Source organism: Hesperophylax consimilis, chromosome 27 (genome assembly GCF_061612785.1).
Source record: "Hesperophylax consimilis isolate HC1 chromosome 27, BYU_Hcon_1.0, whole genome shotgun sequence".
Taxonomy (NCBI): domain Eukaryota; kingdom Metazoa; phylum Arthropoda; class Insecta; order Trichoptera; family Limnephilidae; genus Hesperophylax; species Hesperophylax consimilis.
This window is the reverse complement of record NC_142862.1, coordinates 20,491,501-20,510,465: the sequence shown is the minus strand read 5'-3', so window position 1 is coordinate 20,510,465 and position 18,965 is coordinate 20,491,501. Positions and strand designations below refer to the sequence as shown.

The window sequence follows — 18,965 nt, the reverse complement described above, 5'->3', positions numbered from 1 at the left end:
ACACAATACTGTGTTGTTTTGATCAACTCTAATTGCGTGACCTATAATTCACCTTCTAAAACAATAATACTAAGGAGGTTAACATTTCTTTTGGAGGTTTGGAGGTTAATTTTTCTTGTCAGCTGCATTTTTGGTTTCTTCTGCCTTTACATTCTTCCACTTGTTTCTGCACGTAGCAAGCAGGGGCACGATTCTTAGGAAGAACATGGGCCTCAGTGCGTACTGGAAGAAGTTCATGAGATAGAAATATGTGGCGCTGTTACGATCGATGGAGGTCTCCCACTGCTCGAATATCTGTTGAAACAGTAGAGCGGAGATGCCGGCTATGATGAGGGATCGGGACTTGGTGTTGTATCTGTAACTGAAATTTAAAATAAACATTATTAGAATGGAAACGAAATGAGAAATTCTAGTTGACCGAGCTTTCTGTTTTAAATCAACCGTCGGAATAAATTTCATCTGTCTAATAAATAAATTTGTTTGTATGTTTCAGTTCCGGTTTCGAAAATCTGATGCATCCACTTTATTATTTGTGCAAATCTTACTTTGACTAAATGGCTAACTTTGACTGAGCTTTATAATATTATGGTACCTATCTGCACGAAGAAAGTTTGAAAAAAACAATTGTCATTGAGATAGTACTTTTTCTTAGGACAAATTGAATAATAACTCCTTTTTCTAAATTTGAAAATGTTACATAAAAGATATGGTTTAAAATTAAGTAGTTAGGTATTTAAGTACCTACTTACAAATCTTATGATTTCAGAGGATGTTTTGGTTATGATTTATTAAAGTAGAGAAGATTAAAAACATTTTTTATTGGACGCGTCTACTGTTCGCAGATCTACTAGTGTAATTTTTTAAAATTATTATTATTAAATGAGCAGGCAGCTTTCTGTTGATGCGCTCATGTCTGATTTCACAATAAATTAAACAGTAATTGAGTTGTTTTAAATTTAAAATAAGTTAATCCATTCTCTCCAAATAAAAATCCAATTGAGCTATAAATTAGTTAAATTTGTTAAAACCCACTAAAGCTAAGTGTTAAATTTGTTTTTTAATCTTTGCAAAGCTAGTCGTTTTAACACAATCTATCCCATTAAATTTCATGGATCACATACGCAACATTCGCATGCAAGGATAGCCACTGATGAATCATGTATGTGACAGACGCTTAAATGAGATTAAATAATGACAAACATTCCTAGGTTACGAAGAATGCGACAATATTTGAATTCATCCATCATTTATAGTGGGAAAAAGTTGCTTGTGCAATGATGGAGGACTTAGCTGGCAGAGAATTTAACCCATGACGCATGGTTGGGAGCCCGACGCTTTGGACTGTAAGTGGTGAGGGGGGGAGATAAGTGTCACATGTACCTAAATCACTTCTCATTCATTCTCTCTGTCGTAGCTGGTGTAGTAGATTCAGATGATGTCAGAACTCATTCAGTTTTCAAGAGCAGTTAATTTAATACAGACGCCCTGAGGTATTTCTTAGGGACTAGGTCATCTTTGGGAATGTTGTGCAGGGTATTTAAAGTTAAAGTGAAGGAGCGAATCAGAGTCTTAAATACACTTGTAGGTTATGGAGGGAGAGGCAAAAAATTAGCAAATCACTCCACAGCATGTTCAAATGCAAATGTTCAATGTATGGATACAAATGTTGGGTATTCCTGCGTGTCTCTGGATTGTTCATTGGATGGTAACAGTACCTGATATTGAAAAACAAGCCTTTGGCATGTCTCAGGCTGTTCACTAGATGTTCAGAGTACCTGCCATTTTGGAATGATGCCTATATTAAGAATGGATGATTTAGCTTAGAGGCAAACATTGCATCCTCGGGCAATGGGCATAAGGTACTGGTATTTCCCAGAGGTGGACAGGGTGTGCCCAAGTTTATGACCATGCGCGAAAACATTGTGATGAAACTGAGGGATGGATCAACCCTCAAAGGAAAAGGGGTAGAAGTTAGGAGAAAATAGTTACCTTTTGATGGAAGGTGTGAGACAAATAGCCAGACCAAACATGGATGCCGTAGACTCCACAAAGGAATAGAGCGGAGTGGTATTGTAGTGGAGAAATTCTGGTGAAGGGCACCATTTAAAAGCCTGAAATGACAAACACACATGCATTATACATATATACACATACACACCAGTCCATACGCCCATGCAGTGTCGCAATCAGCTGTGGATGCGGCGCCATTTTGTACTGAACTGCGCAGGCATTTATATACGACCGTACAGACAAAATATTCTACTGTCCGTGTATTAGTTTCATAATGTATGAAAGTAATTGAGCCATGTCTAGTCAGCTATGTGTCTGGCACATTACGTGCCGGGAGATGTAAATAGACCTTTAGGGGTTAAGAAAATCCTTTGTACTGAATGCAAAAGTCTATCATAGTCACAAAGAGTCATGGTGAACTCAGTGGCAGACCACAGATATGAAAAACAAGTATCTCGTTATGGACCCTACTATTAACCTTTCCTTATCTGTGGTGTGTATTTACTACACATTGCTTCTAATAACTTTAATAACTCTATAAATATAATAAATTCTGGGTTCAGATTTTAGGTATTCCTCCGTTATACATTTATGCACTGAATTAAAAAAATAATATTTTACATAGTTTTCAAATTCAATTAAAAATCAGAGATTTTTGTCAAAAATTGGGAACAAATACACCAATACAATCAACCGTGTGATACCAATACGCGAAGAGTGTGCGAGGAAATGACACGCTATTGATATCCCGCTTTAATTCGCTATGCGGGAACATGAGACATCCACACATCTGCAGTTGTATTTTGATTAAGTCCATCGATACCTACGACCGCACCGCTGTGTTTCTGCCAGCCGTCAGCCGCGAACTGTTGTTAGATGTGCACCCCTAGCACGTTTCTTTAGCATCTGCCGATGGTTTTTTCATGTTTTCAGCAATTAAATTACAATAATTATCACTTTTGATATAAAATATAATAAACATAATCGATTAGCTATGAATATTAATATTTTTCCGATATTAAATCGCTTATTTTGAGATGTGTATTGACTACACAGCACCGGAACGCGTGGATTTTTTTAGCACAGTAAGGGAAAGGTTAAACAGCCAGGGTTATCAACATCTCACTTTAACCTCCACCAACACTCTACCGCCATACTAAGAAAAATAATGTTTAAAATGTAAATACTTACCAACTTAACGCTCCACAGAGGGTCTACCCCAAAAGCTTTCATGGCCCAGTAGAGTCCAAAGGCCAGCAGAATGCATACAGCGGTGTATAGGACATGCTTCGCCATGCGTTTCCTTAGCTCGCGCATGTAGGTACAGTTGGTTCCCTTAGCTGACTCGGTCAATGCAGCGTGTTTCTTTTTGTAATCGTCCTCCAAGTTTAAAAATGGCGTCAGAAGGTATTCAACAATGGCATATGTTGTGGCCAGACCTTAAAAATGGAGAAATATTAACAAAAATAATCAAATATTAACTTTAACTATTACAATGCTCGCTGTTTCAACATAATCTGTCCCATTACGTGGCACGTTTTGACACAATGTATGTGACAAGGGTACGGCCGCTAACAGTTCCTACGTTTCTCCACCTTTTTTTACACAAGGTTGTAACGCAATATACTCTTTTTTTTAAACTTTGTATCTTGTACCTATTGTAACTTCTTTATTAATAAAGTAATAAATAATAATAAAATGCATTATTTAGTTTCACGAACCTATTATCATCCCCAAGATGCACTGATGAGGGAAATGTGCAGCAATGTAAACCCGAGACATGGCAATGAGCAGAGTCACATACCCCGTTATAGTCCACAATATCATTTGTATCCAATTTTCACATTTCCTACAAATAAATACACAATGTTTTTAAGTTTTTAACCTTTTTTTGAAGGTGGCCAAATCCACAATTGGTAAATCGTACGGTTTTCTCGGCCATGAATTAACAGCAGATATGCCAAAAATATAATTAAAAAAATCCCAACCTACTGTGTAATGAATATATAATAAAATACAGGGTGGCGCAAAACTACCGTTATGGTTTGAATGTTTAATAACTTTTTAAATTTATTAATATTTTTTATTTTTATTTCAGAATTTTGTGAAGAAAACTTGGGGAATTTGAAATGAAACACTACACAACAGAACAGCGATCAACAATTGTTGAATTTTATTTTGAAAATCAACGGTCAATTTTTTTGACGCAGCGTGCTTATCGTCGTTTTTTTAATGCGCGTACTGGACCTTCAACACCAACAATAAGCCGCCTGGTTGCAAATTTTCGACAACATGGAACAGTAAGACACCTTCCATGTGCCGGAAGACCACGTACGGTCCACACGGAAGAAAATATCCAACGTGATGTGGATAGTGTGCAGGACAGTCCAGAAACATCAACAAGAAGACAACTGGGGCTATGCGGAGGTCCGTTCTGAAGATTTTGGCCACATTGCACATGTTCCCGTATAAGGTTCAACTTGCGCAAGAATTGAAGCCGATAGACTACCAACAACGGCTTGATTATGCCATTTCATTCCAACAAAAAGCAGAAGAAAATCGCGATTTCATTAATAATTTGATAATGAGCGATGAAGCCCATTTTCAATTGAATGGTTTCGTAAACAAACAAAATTGCAGGATATGGGCCTTAATGTTTAATTTTTTAATTTTATTTTTTGTTTAATTATATTGGCATACTGGGTTGTATTCCTCTCAATAAGTGGACCACAAAATAACTAACCAGATAATTAGAAAGTAATTTCTTATTTCTTACCCCCTGTTATAAACGCGTCTTAAAGATATTAGCCAGAGTACTATGAGAGCCAGTAGGGATATGGCCCCCATGACATGTCCACTGGGAGAACCGGGCCCCGTCTCGCACGTCTGAGACGTGTAACTTAACTGGGGTTTGTTCAGCCGCAACGGTCCGTAGTATTGTGTCTCTTTTATCCACCAGAATGGACGGTGCTCCATGAAAATCCTGAAATATTCAAATATTAAACTTACTTTATTTGCCCTGATTATAGACACTGTAATGCTGTCCGAAATGTTGGCCAAAGAAGGAGGTAGCGCAACATGGTAAAATAACCCAAAAATAAATCACAAGATATTTGAGAAATTTTTAAAAATTCTGGGGACTATTGCTAATACAGAAAGAAAACAAAAACAATGGAAAATTTGTGTGTATTATTTTATTTATTATTTTATTTATGCCTATTAAAAAGGCTTTCACATATCTTTATACAACATATAAAATCTAACTTGGTTATAACGAGTCATCAACAATGGCGAGTTCACAGCAATTACGAAATAATATTTTAGTTCAGTCTCATCTTCATATAATTGTTGACTGTTATAACGAGGTCGATTCACGGAGCAAATAATTATGTCAACACAATTTCTGAATACATGAATTTGGGTCTGAAAAAATATTTGGGAAGAATTAAAGAATTTCCTATCCCGTTGGGGACATATTTTTATGGCACTACTTGACTAAGTTTGTCGGCTATGTGAACCATTATATCCATCGGGAGCTATGTAAAATTGTCATAAAAGCTGCGAAAGTCATCCCAAATTTATTCCCTTTTTACGTCTTCTTTTGTATTACAACTCATCGTCAATTTTGTTTTAAAAACCAATACATATATGTTTATGAAGGTAACTACTTACGAGTACCTACGCCCCAGCGTGGGGTAAATTTATGACAGTAATGCACAACTTTTTCAGCAGAGAGGCCGCGTTGCCTATTTTTCAAACAGGTCACAACCCTACAAGCGGATTTTTCTTCTTCTTTCGTTGAGGGGGAGGGAATAGAGAGCGAAATTTAAGAATTAAGGTTTCTGCCGATTTTTTTGAATTTCGTGTTATGCAAACCGGTTCTTCAAATTTGGTTCCATTTAGGAAATGCAGCATAAATTAACCAAAACTCTATAAAAAAAATGTTCTCAGTCAGGGTTTACAAGAATTACCCCAAATATTTAGATTTTTCTCTATAACGTTGATATTGGGCCGTATTGGGTCCATATTGGGCTCATTGGGCTCATATTGGGCCGTATGAAATTGACATGCGGGCTGCAAGAATGGGGCCACAGGTTGTACATTACTGATTTGTGACAAGTAACATTTTACAGCCGACAACAAAACAATCCTGCAAGCTAGTTATTTATGACAAGTGCGATTGTACAAGTGGTAGGTACAGTACGCACGAGCTAGTGATAATAAGACAATTTAGTGATATTTTCTTGGAAGCCTTGAACTAGGTGATGCTAGTCATAATGCATTGATTATTTTGAAGAGGAAATTGAGAAACATGAGCGCGAAATCTTTAAAACAATCATTGATAATAAATTGGAGTAATAAAAAGGTATTTTAGTAATTATTTTAATAAGTAATACCTACTCGCATTTTGAAGATATACTGTACTTTGGCAAATATATTGATAATAAAGGAAGGTAGGTAAGTACGTACAGCTTTTAAAAAACCTATTTTGGATATAATGATTAATGGCTGCAAGAAGCAACTTTAGTCCGTCCCCTTGTGCTAGTTATAACCAAGTTTGATTGTATAATAAATATAAACAGTGCAGTAGATAAGTACGAATGCCTGATATACACATATTTAAAGTATTGTACAAGAAAGAAAATATAAAATTTATAGGAAGTAATAAAAGTATGAATATAATTTGACACCTTCAGCCATTGAGTCAATGCACTTTTGCACATCCAGAGTTAAGCACTTTCACCCATAGACATCCAAATTGGTAGACTTGCCCTAACATAAAATATAGGTATCATTTCGCGAGCTGGAGGCAACGCCGGAAATCATATTTATTGCACCAGGAGGTTCAATTGCTTCGAATAAACCACAATATCAATCTGAGTAGACCGCCGTAGAGCACACATTAAAATAATCAGACCCTATGCAAAAAAGTAAAGTAAGGCAACGGTTTGCAGCGTAGTCTATCGTGGTACTTTTCTGCGCAGGATCTGAATGTTCGTCATTATTATAAGTCATTCATTTCAGAGACAGAATCTAACAAAATATTACTGATAGAATTATCAGCCGCTAATCAATAATGGACCGGTTAGTGGCTGAGTTGGCATCGCGCTTGGGTCCCACCCAGGCGTTGTGAGTTCAATTAAAACAATGTTTATGCTTACTGTGGTGGAAGAATAAGATTTTCAAATATTGTCAGGTTATTCTTAAATCGGGAATGATTGTGTTTATTCAATAATATATATTATTGGATTCATTATTCGATAAAAACACATAATTTGACATTTATTAATGTTGAGTTTTTTTCTTCTGGCTTTCACCCTTTAAGAGAGAGAGAAGGTGAATTTATACATTAATTTTGTTTAAATTGGCAAATTTCAAAATTATATGGAAGATTGGAGTCAAATTCAGACTTAGAGAGATGAGATGTTGAATGGAGGGAAGGCAATTTTATATAAGGCTTGATAGAAGAGATACATATTTGTTTAGAGAGGGACAACAAAAAAATATGTAAGTTCCTACTTCTAGACCACAGAGTGTACAATTTGAGGAGTCAAGCACATGATTTTTAAAAAACGTGAGAAGGAACAGAACAATGTCCAATCGTCATTCAAATCAGTGACGAAATTTTTGGGAATTTTTGAAACCACAGTTTTGATGGGAGTAAGTTATTAACTTCACACCATATAAAAAGTTTCTAAAAGAGTTATTTGACAATATATGGCAAACAATTGAATGCATCGCCCGAATAACGTTGCAAACAACAAAAAATCGTAAAGTGATTTTTTGGTGGAATAATGTTCTTTATGTGTACACCTATCTATCCTACTCTTTCACATCATGAAAAAAAATATCTATCTACCTCTTTTAGTAGCATCCAAAGTGCGCTGGGGAGCCAGTCTCAGTGGAATAACGTTGCGCGAGCCGACATGCCGTCTGTACAGCAGGTAGTTTCGGTGTCTCCGAGTATGTTAAATAATATGAATAAAGGGAAAAAACGTAAGATTTCTTTTGAAAACTGGAAGGATAATAAACAGACGGCATTAAGAAATTCGGGTAAACCTTATACAAGTCGTAAAGGCAAAGCGGTTAGCGGCAAATCGCCCCCAACACAGGTTAGTGGAATAACGTTACACTTATATTTCTTATGTAAATAAGTTTTGTTTGGTTTTTTAGTACAAATTTCTTAAGTACTTTGTTTATTATTTACATTATCAAATATTAATATTTTTAAACTAAGTATCCACTTCATTATATTATATATTTTCAACACTGACATATTTTTATCTGAGAGATAAACAATTCCTTGTCCATTGTCAAGTTATTCAATATGTTTTTATTTATTTCTTATTGACATGTTTGTTTTTGACGTCTTACTGTTGTTGATAATATTAATTTAACTATTTTTTTTACAGGACTTTATGTGTAAATGTCGATACCCAGATTGTAAAACTATGACGTTGCATAAAAATGGGAACTTTTTGACCTTTTTTACACTAAAACATACAATAAGCAGAACCTTTTTTTGCAAAGCTGTATTGAAGTGCTGGAGCCAAAACGAAGAATAGTACCCGAAAATGTATCGAAAAGACATTGCTTTGTCAAATACTTACCAGAAATCAACAGAAGCTTTTATGAAAACCTACCGGCTCAGTAAATGTATGCACTACAGTGGAAAAACGTTGCAAGTGGCAGCTTAAGCAACGTTATTCCACATTTTTTTTTGTTTTATGTCGATTATTTCCTTTATTTTAATGATTTTTTAAAATATTTTTTCACATGTACCCTTGTTTATGTCTAAGTAATATAAAACTTATTGTAAAAATTGGATGTTTTCTAATAAAAAATCATTTAAAAAACGTTTTTTCTTGTTTCTGAAAAATCTTGTTTTTGTTGTTTGCAACATTATTCGGGCGATACATTCAATTGTTATTGTAGAAGTGAGAACAGACAATAATGTAAAATAGCAGTATCAAATAGAAAGAACTATTTGCCGAATCAGAATTCTTGAAGAATTTACAAGTTACAAGTTGTTTTTCAAAATTCAATCACAAAAAGCTATTCATGGAGGATTTGAATGCAGCGATTTAAAAGTGGTTTGTAACACAATATTATCAATAATAAAATACCATTGTTTAGTTTATGGAATGAATTGCATTTCTAGCTTTAGCCATCTTTGATTACAATTGTAATGAATTTTTTCTTTTGAATAAAACTCATAATAATAATTGAAGACCTTGGAATGACCTTAAATTTTTTGTTTTGTTTTTATGATTATTTCATGTGAATATCGCACAAGACAAGTGCCAGGAGTCGGTGGGACTACAGCGCCCCCGTTAGGTTAGGTTGTGAGGTTAAAGAGAGTGGTGAAGGGAAGCAGATGGGGAATTGGAAGGTTAGGAATTACCTGTCTATTCAGATTGCCATCAAACACGGCTGAACCCGCAGGGAAAGAGTCAGAAACAAACTATATAGTTCTGGCGCTTGATTTGGAACAATGGTCGCTCACCAGGGCGATACTAAGAGCATACATTACTATAATTTCATAAAAATAAATTCTGATTAAGGTATGAGAGAATGGAAATGAGATAGGTAACAGTATTTCAAGTATTTGGCACCATGTATTAAATGTAAAATATGTGACTGGCGAGTGCAGTTCCGGGCTGCAGCCTGCAGGGGGATGATGATAGCCAACCTCCGATACGAGAGGGCATCAAAAGAACCATGTGTTACCATAACGATTGTGCGACTCATGTCTGGTATGAAAGAGAAGACATGAGAAAAAGAACTATAAAACACTGACAGATTGTCAAATGTCGTTTTTTTTCATTACCAGTATGAATTGACAATATAATACATTAATGTAAGAACTACACTTACCATTTCAAAAATGCGTTAAGCCACTCTCCAAAAGTGGTGACGAGGAGCACCTCGGATGCAAACACCGAGTCAAAGACGGCCACAAAGGGGAACCAGTGCGTCACAGCGTAGTGAGGGTGCGCCACGTTGTTCACGATGCTGAATAGGTCTTCATGGACCCCATAACTATCAACAGAACATAATATGTCTCATTGTACTATGACAGTATAGTATATTGGTATAAAACGGCATGCACAAAAGTGTTGTCAACATTGTTCACTCATACTTTTTTTTAAATTTTTTTTTTTAATATTAACTCCACACAGGAGGCCCTGAAGAAAATAATTTCCCTCAGGGCCTGTCATCTTTGGGGATGCTGTGTGGAGGGTCTTTTTGTGGAGAGGAAGGAGTGAAAATGGGTCTTGAAGAGTACCATGTTGTAGGAGGGGGGAAACACAGAGGCCGGCAGTTCGTTCCACAGCCGAGCTGGTGAACTTAAGAACGAATCGTAGAAGCGACCCGTTTTCATGTGACAAATGTCAACCGTGTATAAATGTTGGGCGCGCGTTTGGCGTGTATCCCGACTACGCACCGATGCCGAAGGGATCAATGACGCTAGTTCCTCAGAGCATCTTCCATTGTAATACCGATAGAACAAGGACAGCATACCTACCTGACGCCTGTGCTCTAAAGATTGCAGTCCGTTTGTTAAGATTGGAGAATCTATCAAACGGACCGCCCGTTTTTGCACAGAGTCAAGGGTTTTTTTCAGGTATTTAGGGGCTCCGTACCAGAGATGGCTGCCAAATTCGACAGTAGGGCGCATACTACCGCTAATCACATCTGTGCACAGCAGTGTCCTGCCTTTGTTTCTACCTACTCATCAAACTCATTACTTTCGTTGGCTCCGCCACTTTGACAATCCGTGCAGTTTAGTTGTACCTAACAACAACAGTTATGCCTAAAGGTAAGCATGCACAGATTCGCATCAAATGAATTCTAGAATTCTTTGTATAGTTAGTCATACAAGTGCGTCCTCTGATCCGCACCAGATGAAAGACGCATCGGACCGTCAGTAATACCGATGCAAATTTACAGAGGGTCAACTATTCCGATGCGTGCCGATGACATCATACGGATTGCCGATTCAACGCACCCGCTCTTTTGCATTAGGCTCGTACACTCAGTTTGTACGATCGCTACAAAAATTCGAATGATAATGTTGTAAATACAATTGCAAATGGCGGTCGTGTCGGCAATCCAAATACAGTGATTGTACTACCACACACTACGCCTAATTAATCCGTTGGATTCGTAGGATGCGGATCTGTGCACGCTTACTTTTACAGTGACCATTCATAGATTATATTATTTATTTGACACTAAATATGTTCATTTCTTAGAAAGGTCGAAAAGGGAAGGAATGGGAGAGGGCACCTGTGAAGAGGATGAAGAGATTCTGATGGGAACAAGGCTCAGATACCTGGGAAGACATAGCTACATATCCAATGACAACCATGGTGAACTTTATCAAAGGAACCTGGATACTTTTACAAGGAATAAGGTGAAATGGGAGCTAGCACAATGGGCCATGGCATGAGTGCTCACGGGAACTATAGGAAAGTAAAAAAAAAACTCTAATAGGAAAGAGTACAGCGAGAAGAAGAAAAATGGGTGATTTTCTACAGCGAAAACGAAAGAAGTTGGTAAGAAGTAAGGATATTTTTAAAAATCTAATAAATTCAAATTTTGCAAAAACAATTTCTATTTAAATAGAATTTTACTGATTTAAAAAAAATAATTATAAAAATTAAAACATGTACTATTTAGAAAATATTTTTTATATCACATTTAAAAATCGTAGTGCATATTTGAAAATTTGATGTGAGTTAAAATTTGTTATTATCTTTATACTGTAGTGTGATGAAATAATATGATTTTCAATTTTGATCTAGTCGCATCATTTGTCATTGAAAATTACCATTTAATTACATCATTTGCTATAAATATTACGCACCGGTACATTAATCAGTATGTAAAATAAAGGAAAAACATACCTTTTTTGCAAATGTATTATAACACCAACGCCGAACGCGTAAACTGAATCCATTTTCACGCTCGTACAAAGAGTCAACTGGAGTCAACCATTACCACACTAGTGCACTGGGTCCGACGCCTGAAGTCTGAATTGTCTGAATAGCTGTCAATTTGACAGCTGTCAAAATATGAGGCAAGTGTTGCTATATATAGAAAATCTGAAAATAAATTTAATATTTTTTTTCTTGTTGTCAGCTGGGCGTTATTCGAAGCTCTTCGTTGCCAATTTATAGAATGCGTAATAATTTGTACAGTGGGCACAAAAACTGTGTATTTTTAAAACTATCTAGAACGATTTTCAAATTTTTGATATGCGTTTTGGGTGTCTTTTACGTACAGAGATTTTTTTATTTTTTTTTTATTTAATATTTGTATGTTTTTTACAGTAAATATACAATTTATACATATTATACAATGTTATAAAGGTAAATAATAATAGCTTTTCCTCACCATAAAGAGACGAGGCTCTTGTGTTTGGTGAGTGAATCCTAGCTCAATTATATGGAATCATGTAAGTAAGTAAATAATATATTTGCAAAACCAAAGGGATAAGTAAGAAATAGGCAAGATTTATCAATACATAATACAGTTTCAAGATTTGAAGGAAATAATAATAAGAGTAAGATATGGACTTTTATTGTAGTTTTAGGTAATTTTTAATTTTATTTTAAGTTCCTGAATATCTTCAATATTTTTTAGATATAATGGAAGGATGTTAAAATATGTTATACCTAGATAGAGATAGATATTTTGTGTGTGCTTTGTATTAAGTTTTGGGATTTTGATAGTTTTTTGATATCTTGCTGATGAATTGAATTGTAAGTTATTTAACTGTATTTCATTATAAATTTGTAGAATTGAATATTTTTTATATATATTGTCTATTGTGGGTACATTGAATATTGAAAAGAGAATCTCAGTAGAAAATTTGGATGGTTTTTTCAATATTACTTTAATTATCAATCTTTGAACTATTTTAAGTGGATTTAATATATTGTTATAAGTTCCTCCCCAGCCAATAATACCATATTGTAATATAGATTGTACAATTGCATAGTAGAGATGTAAGTAATAATCAAGAATATTTTTGAACATTCCTTTGTTCTCTCTGATTCTCTAGGTTCCCTCCAAAAACTTAAATCCAGCCCTATTCTCCATCCTGATGATCACTTTGTATGCCTTATTCGAGTGTTGATAACCTTCATTCAAAGTTCTGGAAAAAAACGTAACTCCGGTTTGAAATAATGGACATTTTGGCATCTTGGGCAGGGCCGGCAATACGCGGGCGCAATTGGAGTAGTCCGCTCCGGGCGCCGAACCGTCAAGGCGCCAAAGCGCTGATAATACCTAACACATCGACCTTGAGATTATTTTTCACAGAAACGGTGCTACACAAATATATAAATCATCATTTTAAAACTCTTTGAAAATTACTTGAGCAACCGATGCATGAAAGTAAAACTTTTGAACACCTTAAGTAAACAAAGGAAAATATTAGCAGGCGTTCCTCAAGGTTCCATATTAGGCCCAATTTTATATATTATTTATGTATCTTTTATTAAGTACATTTTTAAACATGTAAAACACTTTGTATATGCGGACGATACTGCATTGGTGATTTCTCGCAGTGATTTGCAATTATGTATTGAACTATTACAAAAAGATTACATTGAACTTTTGAAATGGTCTCACGACTCTGCTTTAATTATAAATGCCAAAAAAACTAAATTGATACATATTAGATCACCCAATGCTAAGGCAAATATTATTACACCTGAAATAAAGACACACACTTCAAATTGCTTACATGTTGGTATTCCTGCATATGTACATGTGAAAATATTGAACTGGTCACAGAGTATGTATATTTAGGTATTATTATTGATTGTTTTTTCAAATGGGACTTACAAATAAATAAAGTCTGTGAACGTCTGAGATCTATTGTTAATAGATTATATCAATTAAAATTCTATGTTCCAATACGTACACTTAGAATAATTTATTTATCACTAGCTGAATCTATTATAAGGTATGGAATCACAGCATGGGGACTTTCATGTAAAACAAATATAAACCATGTTCAATCAGTTCAAAATTCACTAGTTAAATTATTAGCTCATAAAAGTTTATACGAACAAAGGCATAATGTTTCATACCTTTATCAGAATCTTAAAATTTTCTCAGTAAGATCAATTCTGTGGTATAAAATTATATTTCAGCATATGAATAGCCCTATATACATAAATAGACTGGACCACACTTACAATACTCGTTTTACGATAAATGAAGGACTAATTGTACCTAAGCATTTAAACAAATATGGACAAAGAACACTGGACTACATGATACCTAGTTGCTTAAATATGTTACCTGCTGAAATAAAAAAATGTACAAATGTAAAAACAAATATTATGTTGAAAAATTGGCTCGCTGAAAGAAATAGTTTGTATTAGAGTCTAATACAAACTATAGGTAGATACTATCACTGTTGTGTATATGTTTTTATATTTTTCAAACAAATTGTTATTTTTTATTGTTATCACTGTTGTCATTAAGTAAAATAAGTTTTTATCTTTTTTTGATATTTTTTATGTGAAAATTTGCCATCGACAAACTACTGAAAAGTAGTTTATTGGAACTTTTCTGTTTTTTTTTCTGTATTTTATTTTATTATTTACTGTAATATATATTTTTGTCTTGCTTTCTTTAAATAAAAAATTAAACTAAAATAAAAAAAATCCTCTTATTATTGATTACAGTGATCACATACTTAGGCGTCTAATGTCAAAATTTTATTCGCCGTAACTATATAGCGGATTTCTGGGCAAAACAAGAAGCATCCAACATTGTTACCCTCGTAAACCACATTCCCCCCTCTGACATTTTTCCATCATCAGAGATAGATTCCGCAATGTTTCGAAAATGTATTGGTACATTACTAGTCAATCCAAGGGAACCTTCTGTGCCTCAATTCAAAGGACTATCCCATCAAACTGTTGCTTCAACAATTCCCTCATGTCTCCAAAAAAAAGTTCTCCAAGAAAAATACAATAGTACCTACCATAGATACATTTCACATTCCTAGAAAAAAATATTTGCATTAATTCCTTCTAGCAGTGCGATCGTAATAATAAGTTGTCTTTGTTCTACCGGTATTTTAATGCAAGATGTTCCGAAGAACTACCATCATTGATGCCGTCGTCACCGGTGCACAGTCCGGAAACACGCCAAACACGCGCCAATCTTTTGTATACAGTTCACATTTGTCACATGAAAACGGGTCGTTTCAACGACTCGTTCTTGAGTTCAACAGCTCGGCTGTGGAGTGATTTGCTGCCTCTGTTTTTTTTCCTCCCTTTCCTCAAAAATACCCTTCGCACAGCATCCCCAAAGATGACATAGGCCCTGTTTATCCATCAGACATACCAATGTCACTTTTTAGTGGGTATGTAGGTACTTACTTGTGTAAGTTATTATATTGTTAGTGTTTAGTTTCAGATTTACTTAAGGTGACATAAGAATTATAAATTATTAACATATTAAAATATTTCTGATGAACGTATTACTAAAATCTTAAATGTTCCTAGAGTAAGTTATTCATATTTAATATTAATAACATAGGACCTAACCATTCAAATATATTTTTTAAATTTTATGAAACGTTTTTCACCTTTAAAATCAGCGTTAAGCACCAGATTTTTTTTTCTAGACGATGAATTAGTAAATTCCCGGATCCCTCTAGAAACATTCGAGAAGAAAAAACCACGGAAATTTTCTAGGCCTGCTAGATCAAAATCGACCGTAGGACCGTTCAATACGCCGAACCGCGCGCCGAATATTGTTTTTACACGACTTTATAACTTTTGTCGTTGAGATTCCCACTTTATTTTAGAGATTTGATGGGACAAATTCAACCGCAGATCTGTCCAATACACCAGGGCCGCGCATCGCTAATTTTTGTGCACTGCTGCTTCACTTATTGTCTCTCATCTCAAAACAATCAGATTTTCACGCTATACGGAGAAAATAATTTGAAGAGATTACCACCAATACTCACTTTTCTCTGCGTACAAGTCCACTGTTCAGAAAATCAATAGAAGTGTGATGACTACTTATATTTGAAAGACAAATAAATACTTTTTCGAACAATTTTTTTTTCAAAAAAGAAATTGAATATTTATATTTAAATGTTCGATCAATTTACCCTAAGTAGGATATTTCTGTTCTTCGGTTATCTTTCACTGTATGTAATATAGTTTGAAAATGAAACGCAGGAAAATTTAAATAGTTTTTGTTTATTCAGATGACCAAAACAGTTTCTTGATAAAAATAGCCACATTTGTCCAAGTCATCTTCCAGCCAGTAAAGATTGGTTGGACAACATTTTGACAAAAATAACAATTCAAATTTAAAGGTAATTTTTTGAACGAAAACGGCGCTATACAAATTATCATATTATTATTAAAAATAAACCTTCCTTAGCAAATAAATAAAATATTTTAAAACGTCCATAAAGTAAAAAAAATACAAACACAAAAATTATACATTTTGTAGATGGATACTGGTCAATCTTTTACTAATGGCACTCGCATATTGTGTGCTGAAATACGCCATTGTATATAATATGTAAGCTTCCTTTCCTTAACGCTCGCAGAGTACCCACAACACCGAGAGCAGTTGTTTTCTGTCATGCTTTGTTTTATTTTTATTTAAAATTATGATTGCAAAAGTATCGCTTGCGACTGTACAGGTGGGTAACCGACGTTTTGATCGTAATCCAATGAATGTAAGCGAAATTATCGTATGCAAAAGATCGTACGCAAAAGATCGTATGTAAAAATATCGTAATTATCATTTGATCGTATTATTTGCTTACAATCATTTGCTTACTATTTGCCTTCGATGATTTTGCTTATGATCATTTTACCTATAATCATACATGTGTACACATTGTACAATGCACTTACACTCGTATTGGTATTCCTCCAAGACGCCATAAGTAAAAAAAATACTAATACAGTATTATAATGTTTAATGGAACGAAATACTAACAAGGATTTATTAAGAGATGGAATCTTTTTGTAATTATTTTGAAATAAATTGTTTTTTAATATATTTTCCACCCAGCCATGAGATCGAAGAAAATATTGTTAAAATTCAATATTGTAAATAATATGTTTAGACAAAAAAAAACGGTAAAGAAAGAGGAATATTTAATTCTTTTCAAACTATAATTTTAATTTTCAATTCAATTCCTATTAAATATTCGTATACCAGTGCAAGACAGAAGCCAGTTTTTGCGTCTATTTAATTTCATTAATAATAATTCTTATACAATACAAAATAAGTCAGTTGTTCCCTTCTTAAATTCATGGTACGCTAGCAGACCGCCATTTTAATTTCTCAAGCCGTGCTGTAGACTTGGCGGGAACAAAATTTCAAGGTAAAGAGACGAGAGAAGGCAAGAAGTAAAAATAAATTTCCAGACTCGATATTTAAGATTTCAATAGAACATGTTGGTGAATTTAACTGTGAAAGCATAACTATTTTATTTTCAGTATACAATATAGCAAATAAATTATAATTTGACAGGTAAATATTATTTAAACTATCTTATAATCGTAAATGTATTAAAAATATCTCACCTTAATGTTTTTACTTCACCACCAACGTGTTTTTAACAATATGTAATACAAAAACGTTATGAAAAACGTAAAATAAATTGTTTCATTCATTCGCATGGCCGCCTTCAAATTTCATACTGAACCCGCAAAATAAACGGTCCAACGAAGTCCGTAAACACTAAACAGGTACCTTTAATTGTCAATGCATTTCCTACAGCGCGGCTTGAAAAATAAAGGTGGCGGTGGCTAGGCGCATAACTATTACATGGTTTTGTTTATCAATAGACCTTTAAATATATATTGTTTCATAGTTTTAACAGGTACCTACCTAACGTAAAAATTTAAAAGATAAATATCTCAACATTACTTTTTGGACTTGTTTCTGTCTTGAAATGATGCATAGATAATGCTGATTAGTTTATGTAAGAACGTATGCAATGTAATAACATATAATTTAACACAATGTAATAATAATTATCACTAAATATAAAAGCGTGCAATTCAAATAATGGCAAGACTAACGTGTTGACATTTAAAATTAAACAAGATGGCCACTAAATATGAATCAATAATTAGAAATGTTATGAATGTCAGACGGCCGTAAAGAATTTTATAGATATTACCACCTTTATCGGCAGAATATTGCAACTCAATAGCATCAAAATGCGTTTTGAGGTTACTTATGGATATGTATTATCTTTCTTAAGCCTTCGAGATATGTGGGTATTACAAAATTGCTTAAATAAATATAAATTATGAACAAAATTAACTACAAACGTCTACACCTTTCCAATGATTTCTTTCCAGGCGGCCAAAAGACGAACTAAAGACGCCATATTTTAGGGCTGTCAAAATATTTTCATTTGGATTTCTTCAGGTCATAATTGTTTTTGTTTTTAAAGCGATACGAGCGGGAAAACCAAAGAAAAGCCATGCACGATACATGTCATAATTCTCAAGGTTTTGACATTCATGGGCTTTGAAAACCTATAAAAAGTTCCGAGAATTCCAGTATTAAAGCAAGCAGCCAAGAGTTTATAAATGTTGTGTTATCAACTTTGCGGAAATTAAAATTACTCGCGAAAGGGTTGTATCATTTTTGATTGATTACCGTAATTTATATTTATAACTCTATTTTATTGAGGATGTTCTGATTATAATAATAACGAATCAAAATAAAACATACGTCTAGGTATTTATTTTTCACTGGTATCCCCAATACATGATGGCGACTTATACATCGACTGCAAAGCTATCATTGTCAAGCTGTACAACAGTACATTGATGACTCACTAAGATAATAGTTTAAATAAATTAATATAATGTTATGCATTCTTCACAAAATTAATCATTTTTCAAATTATTAAAATTAAATTA

At 34.2% G+C, this 18,965-nt stretch overlaps 1 protein-coding gene across 1 annotated transcript; it reads right to left on the bottom strand.

Annotated features, from left to right (window-relative positions):
* Positions 1 to 103: 103 nt before the first annotated feature.
* On the bottom strand, positions 104 to 12,038 carry G6P (Glucose-6-Phosphatase). Its single transcript, XM_089647837.1, has 7 exons — positions 11,925 to 12,038; positions 9,889 to 10,053; positions 4,787 to 4,993; positions 3,732 to 3,859; positions 3,202 to 3,449; positions 1,990 to 2,111; positions 104 to 361 (listed from the first exon to the last, which is right to left on the bottom strand). The coding sequence occupies exons 1-7, from the start codon at positions 11,975 to 11,977 to the stop codon at positions 106 to 108; spliced, it is 1,179 nt and encodes a 392-aa protein (XP_089503963.1). The 5' UTR covers positions 11,978 to 12,038; the 3' UTR covers positions 104 to 105.
* Positions 12,039 to 18,965: the final 6,927 nt, after the last annotated feature.